The following is a 7,235-nucleotide window of genomic DNA, read 5'->3' as shown; positions in this document are numbered from 1 at the left end:
CTAGTAGTTTCGCGTGGACTTCGACGTTTAGCTTGTTACCTCAGCTACGATCTTGTGCCCTCGGCAGGATCTGATATATAGTCAGGCTTCTCAGCCTTTTTCATTTATAGATGTCTGTACTCAGACATGATAGCTTCCGCTTGTGTTTTGACTTGTATGCTCTGATTGTTGGGTCATGAGACCCATGATTGTAATATCTCGCTCCTCGGAGCCTATTGAATAAATTACTTGAGTCGTAGAGTCATTTTGTGATGCCATGTTGTATTGCACATATCGAGCATATTGTGTGTATGTTATTGAAATGCCTGGTATGTGTGGGATCTGACCATCTAGTTGTTTATCTTTAGTAGCCTCTCTTACCGGGAAATGTCTCCTAGTGTTTCACTGAGCCATGGTAGCTTGCTACTGCTCCGGAACACTTAGGCTGGACGGCATGTGTCCTTCTTCGTCCCTGTGTCTGTCCCTTCGGGGAAATGTCACGCTTTGAGTACCGGAGTCCTGTTAGCCCGCTACAGCCCGGTTTACCGGAGTCCTGCTAGCCCAGTGCTACAGCCCGGACCCACTTGCTGATGACCGACACGTTCAAAGCTGGGTCATGGATGCCTGTCCCTGTAAGTCTGTGCCACTTTGGGTTTACGACTAGTCATGTCAGCCCGGGCTCTTTATCATATGGATGCTAGCGACACTATCATATACGTGAGCCAAAAGGCGCAAACGGTCCCGGGCAAAGGTAAGGCGACACCCGTGGGGATACCGTGTGTGAGGCCGCAAAGTGATATGAGGTGTTACCGGCTAGATCGATGTGACATCGAGTCGGGGTCCTGACAAACAACTTCTTAGGAGGTGCGTCATCTTCGCGGCCTCTCGGTGATGCAGTCCTCGACGGCATCGACTTCGATATCGAGGGTGGTACACCCCTGCACTGGGACGATCTTGCAAGGTTCCTAAAAGGGTATAGCAACTCCGGCAGGAGAGTGTACTTGACTGCCGCGCCACAGTGCCCTTTTCCTGATGCATGGGTGGGAGGCGCCCTCAACACCGGCCTCTTTGACTATGTGTGGGTGCAGTTCTACAACAACGCTCCTTGTCAGTATACTTCAGGCAGCACTTCCAATCTAGCTGATTCATGGAAGCAGTGGTTGACAGTTCCTGCAAAGCAGATCTTCCTTGGTCTCCCGGCGTCACCTCAGGCCGCCGGGAGCGGGTTCATCCCGGCTGATGACCTAAAGTCGGATGTTCTCCCATTGATCAAGAGTGCAGGGAAGTATGGTGGGATCATGTTGTGGTCCAAGTATTATGATGACCAAGATGGCTATAGCTCTTCGGTGAAGAGTGATGTTTGAGAGGGTTGTATTTCATCTGATCCATATGATTGGCACTTCCTTGTGTTGTGTGAGGCTTCATTTTATTTCCCCTTGTGATTTGTAAGTTATTATGTGGTGTTGAATTGTCGTGTGTAATATAAATAAATTTTTACTTACTTGGATCTTTCAATCCATTATCTGCTAGCGTTTTCAAATGAGGAAATGTGAACCAATGATAATTAGTTCAACATGAAAAGGCTTGCATGTCATGGCTGGTTTTCAATTATATTAAATGGTGTGGGTGCACAGAGAACAAATGCAAAAGCCTCTTTTGAACAAAGTTGCAAAAAAGCAAAGAAAGATCAAAGAGGCAGCACAACAAGCCAAATCCCCACCCACGCCCATAATTAATAGAACATTACTCGCCGCATCCCATGGTTGGATCGACCAAAGTCAAAACACACTCAAAATCTAGAGTTGTTAAAATCATAGAATGCTCAAATGAACAATGCTAAGGTGACAAGGATCTCAGAAACAAACTAGCGTGCGTAGGCGGATGAGGATGAAGTCAGGGATGCACGATTTTACCTGGGTTAGGTAAGAATCCTACTTATTTTCTTTGTCTTCATTATGATCTTAATGCAGAAGTATGATGGTGGCTAACATGAGTGAAACTATAACAGTCTAGATTCTTGTAATACATCTACATATCTTGCCACAATGTCCATGCAAAGCGCTTCTCTGCATCCATCTACATCATGGTGTTGTATTGGTGTTAAACTAGCTATTCTTCTGCTTCTACCTATGGGTCCTTATATGTAGGTGTTCTACTGTGCTATCCAAGACGAGGAACCTAGACCTAACTCCTACCGACAAAGGAATAAGGCATAACTTCCTTAATCTTGATGAATGTGCACTCATCCACACAATCTTTCTTATCTGCTCCAGTTTCCATAAGCCACACATGTCGGAAGGGAAGGTTACATAGATGTTTAGGACTTGTACATGGATATGCCTTCCGTGTGTTTGATGTCTCGTGCATATAACCATATTTATAAAAATACGGGTATATATGTTGATAGATCTCATGAGTAGCATCAGTTCTCGTTGAGGCGGTTGTACGATCCGTTGTGGTGTCGGGCGTGTTGACACCATGACCATCGAACACTGAGACAACCAGAATCACCATACATCCTCATCGTTGTCTCGATATCTCGCTTGTGCACCTCACAAAATCCCCTGCTACCCCTAATGAGTCCAAAATGCATCATATCATTTTGGCTCATTTGTTGCATATCCTCATACTATGTTCTACAAAATCCCCTGCTACCCCCATATTATGTTCTACTAGCATGATGTCCGTGCATTGCTATGAAACTATAAAATACAAGGAGATAGGTCACTACCTTAAGAAGTCGTTAAAATATGTTCATACCCTACAACCTTTGCATGTGGTTCCTGATTAAAAAAGCAAAACATGCAATGCCAAATCTTGTTGCAGGCATTTGAGAATTTTAAATGGTCATAGTAGGTTCTTAACAAGACACGACATTTCGTAAGTTGAAACATATGAGAATATGCATTAGTAAGTTGATTGGACAAGGTCGTGGATCGGGTAGGAAGACAAGCTCTATCCGATTACAATTTTTTCACTCTCTTGTTATGTCATATAGAACTGGAAGAATCGGTTGAGAAGAGAAATTAAAAATATTACTGTAGTTGTTTATTTGTGTTAGGTCACACATGTGAGTAAAAGTATATTTATTTATTTATTTATGTTTCTTCAAAGATTGTTAGTCCCTAGGTAGGGATGTATTTGTTTATTGGTGAAGGTTGTTGGTCTCATATATAGGTATGAATCAATGGTTTTTTGTCAAGCTGTGAGAAGAACGGGATTACGGAAAAACGATCTTATTATTCAATGCTATGAGAAGTAGTGCTAGCGAATGTTACGGTTGTTTTAAATATTGCTAAAGAATGTTGGCAAGATGGCGGGGTCATTATTTTCAAGGTTGGGGATAAAACGCATAGTCGGCATTCTTCCTCTTGAGAAGATCGTGGAAGGAAACTCTACTGGAAGGCAATCTCCGATCATATATAGGATGTCTTGCAAATTACATAGTGGGTGTTTTCTTTTCTTACGCTTATTTATATGGTCAATGGTGCATTATCATGTATGTGACATCGCATACAGTTTTGTAAGAACAATACAATCTTCCTGGAGGAAAAAAAGGTTCCTCGAGCCATCCACGGTTTACAGTATGTGATATCTCCATAATATTACAGATGACATTTTAACCATATGGACATCTTCATATCACGTACCATAACTCTCAAAACCGTCTAAGATATGTCTAGTGTTGTAGACAGCTCACAAAAAAATAATCACAATTCACCCAGAAAATGGTTGACACAAAATTAAGAACCATACAATTGAACTATTCAGCACACTCAAGCTTGCAACACAAAACTGACCACTCTTTATAATGTGAGCATATGTACAAGGAACTAAGTTATTGTTGTTTATGTTCTTGGAAGTAGAATTATGTAACTACTTGGAAATTTGGAAATGGTTAGGCATGAAGATGAAGAAATATTTTTACAAAAATGAAACCAAATTCCAGTCTATCACCTTCATAATTGGCCTCATGACAGTCATTTTCTCCATCATTTCGCACAATCTTAATGCCAAGGACCAAAATGCACTAGCACAATAATACATAAATTACCCGAGAGGATTGTACTTGAAGACAACAACTTCACTAAGAAATAGGTGATCATTCAGGGATGCTATTTGGTCTAACCAAAAAAAAGTTTGTCTGTGGTTTATCACCCTCAAGCTAACACCTTCAAGAAGGGTGTCGTCACATGTACGTTATAGCTAGATCACAGGTTTTCACCAGAAAAAGGACAAACTCATTTCTCAATTCGCCAAAGGCATCATCCACCATCTCTACCTTTCGATGCTTGCTCACAAACAACACTATGCTAGATGGCTTCTTTCGCAAAAAGAAAATTCATTGTGCCATGATCCCATACAATAATGAGATCTGGTTGCTCGCCCTGGAATCGGTGGATAGATTTTCTCAGAGGTAGGGAAGCCGATATAGTTGCCTCCTAAAGCCATCGAACCTCTGTCCAATGTCAACAATTAATGCAAGCAAGACTTTCGCCCTCTCCTTGTTTGTAAATGTCATTACATATCTGTATGATGTAATAAATTGTATAAAATGTGCAATTAGATGTACATGACTACTAGTACAATGATTGGACTTCTACTTATCAAACAGCTCACAAAATCATTTGAGTTTCAAGGTGGATTTGTTTCATTTCTATCGATTTTTTTACGCTCAAGAACCTCCTCCAAAACCAAGGGGATACTCGCCATGATGTGTTTGTACCCGCTAGTATGATACCTAGTACTTCCTATGATGGCGTAATAAATTTAAGACACACATCCTTGAGCCGACCTTAGTGTTGTTGTTAGGCCAATGCCAATGTTGCGGTGACGGTCTTCATATCCACACTCTTGCACGGTTTTTCTTTGCAGATCACATCTTGAGTGTCTCTATCCCATACCTATAGGCCGTGACTAGCAAATGTTGCATTGTCGCCATGACGTAACCTTCGCCATTACGCGGCAAAGAGTCCGTGTATAGCCTATGTCCTTTCATCTAAGGATAATTGCAACAACGCCTAATGTATTTCTTCGTCCGCACGGATAGGGGTGTGGGGCGGATTTTTATTTTAATTTTACGAAAGTGACTCAGATCTATCATAAAATGTTCACCAAAGCACAAATCATCATGTTTTTTTTACATTGAAGGCTCTGGATCATCGACCGACTATTGTCGTTGCTGATGTGCTGTTGTTGACGCTTCCATACCGGAGCCTGCATGGCCTTGTCAATAATAGCCAGGAAGTCTTGTGCACACGCCACTAAGGACCAACGCTCTGGAGCTGCAGTCGTCGCCGTTGAACCCTTGAATCGGCCCAAAGAACCTGACGCCAAATCTCGCCATCGAGTACGCACAACCAAAATCCTAACCTTGCCGCCTCGACGAGTCGACGGGAATCTATGTCGAAGCTCTATCTAATCTGCCCCAAAGGACGTACTTAAGGAGGACCATAGCTCAAAAATTGACTCAAAGATAAAGCGCCGCCATCCACACAAGTGTTGCCTCTAAGAGGACTAAAACCTAACCTACTCCTTTCGTTTTCATTTACTTGACATAATAGCTTTGTCTCGAGTCAAACTTATAAATTTTGATTAAGTTTATACAAAACATTGTCAACATCCACAATAGCAAATCAATATTATTAGAATCATCACTCAATATATTTTCATACCATATATATTTGTTATTGTGAAAGTTTAGATTGTTTTCACTAAACTTGGTCAAAGCTAACATGAGGAGTAGATGAAAACAGAGGGAGTATGTATTTACGGGAGCCGAGGCACAAGGGTTTCCCTGCCTGCCATCACCCGCCGAAACGATAGGCAGAGGATGGGCGAATCCACGTGTTTGCCGGCGGAGATCAAGGTGGGCGAATCCACGTGTTTGCCAGCGGAGATCGATAGAAGGAAGCTTTGCCCTAATCACCTTGGAAGAGAGGCAATAAATCCCTACGGACGAGGCAGACCAGCATCCTCAGAGTGCCGAGCGATTTATGCCATAAAATCTATAATTTCCTTAGAAAAAGAAAAGCCCTTGCTTGTCAATTCTCAGTTCTCAGATGAACGAACACACGAATTTTGTGGCAAGAAAGCAGATGGCTCGCTTGGAACCGGCAAAATCCAATATTTTGAGCTGGCTCCCGCCTCACCGGACGATGAAATTTCCACCGCGTCAGCGATCCGCGCCATCTCTCATCGGATCGAGATCCTGACCGTCCATTTTCGTCCGGATCCAACGGCAGGCCGCACCCTTTCTCCCTCGTTAAATTCCCCTTCGATCCTCGCTCCCGAGCAGCAGCCGCCGCCGCCACCGCTCCAGCGTCTCCACCCAATTCCATCCGCTCGGAGCTCCAAGCCACCATCATGTCCGGCCGCGGCAAGGGCGGGAAGGGTCTGGGCAATGGCGGCGCCAAGCGCCACCGGAAAGTGCTGCGGGACAACATCCAGGGCATCACGAAGCCGGCTATCCGGCGTCTGGCTCGCAGGGGCGGCGTGAAGCGCATCTCGGGGCTCATCTACGAGGAGACCCGCGGCGTGCTCAAGATCTTCCTCGAGAACGTCATCCGCGACGCCGTCACCTACACCGAGCACGCCCGCCGCAAGACCGTCACCGCCATGGACGTCGTCTACGCGCTCAAGCGACAGGGGCGCACCCTCTACGGCTTCGGCGGCTGATCTGCTGCCGCTCCGTCCAGTCTCTGCCAGCTCCTGTTCCATCTGCCGGAGTGCGCGTGTTGTTCTGTCGTTGTGTGCAGTAGGGTCTTCCTGAATATGGATGCATCTCTCGATATGTTTCTGTAAGCTTGTTAAATTCTTCCCAGCCAGAAAGATTAGGAGATAATGAACCAATCTCCGAGCAAATATTACAGTAAACTGCAACAGGTGTGAATGACATTTGGGCTTATAGAAACATCTTCACTATTTTTTTCAGACGTTGTTGCATTACTTCAGGAAGACAGGAATGAACCTGCGTGCCTCATTGTTTGCTGCTTGTGAAATTCAGTGACGTAGTTATCTGTGAAAGTTATCTGTGATGTTTGTGTGATTTTCCATCCTGGAAGTGAGCTCCAGATCAACAACTCACAATCATCTTATGCTACTTCGTCCCCTTTCCCTCCTCCAGCCTCAATGAGTTGGCTGACTAGCATTTGGAATTTTTTTAATAAAAAAGATTAAAATGAGATACCTCGCAAATAAATATACAAAATATATTTGGATCCATGCAAGGATAGGCCAAATTAAAGTCAAATTAC

The 7,235-nt window shown here is 43.8% G+C and overlaps 2 protein-coding genes across 2 annotated transcripts in view; both read left to right on the top strand.

Moving 5' to 3' along the window:
- LOC119368396 (acidic endochitinase-like) overlaps positions 1-1,343 on the top strand; it is a 13,162-nt gene extending 11,819 nt beyond the window's left edge. The window contains exon 2 of the mRNA XM_037633670.1: positions 828-1,343. Coding sequence (XP_037489567.1) covers positions 828-1,343 — 516 coding nt within the window. The remainder of the gene's footprint in view (positions 1-827) is intronic.
- Positions 1,344-6,308: 4,965 nt separating this feature from the next.
- LOC119368395 (histone H4-like) lies at positions 6,309-6,831 on the top strand. Its single transcript, XM_037633669.1, has one exon. It carries the CDS (start codon positions 6,346-6,348, stop codon positions 6,655-6,657), a length of 312 nt encoding a protein of 103 aa, XP_037489566.1. The 5' UTR covers positions 6,309-6,345; the 3' UTR covers positions 6,658-6,831.
- Positions 6,832-7,235: the final 404 nt, after the last annotated feature.

Source organism: Triticum dicoccoides, chromosome 2B (assembly GCF_002162155.2).
Source record: "Triticum dicoccoides isolate Atlit2015 ecotype Zavitan chromosome 2B, WEW_v2.0, whole genome shotgun sequence".
NCBI classification, from domain to species: Eukaryota; Viridiplantae; Streptophyta; class Magnoliopsida; order Poales; family Poaceae; genus Triticum; species Triticum dicoccoides.
This window is presented reverse-complemented; position numbering and strand designations above follow the sequence as displayed.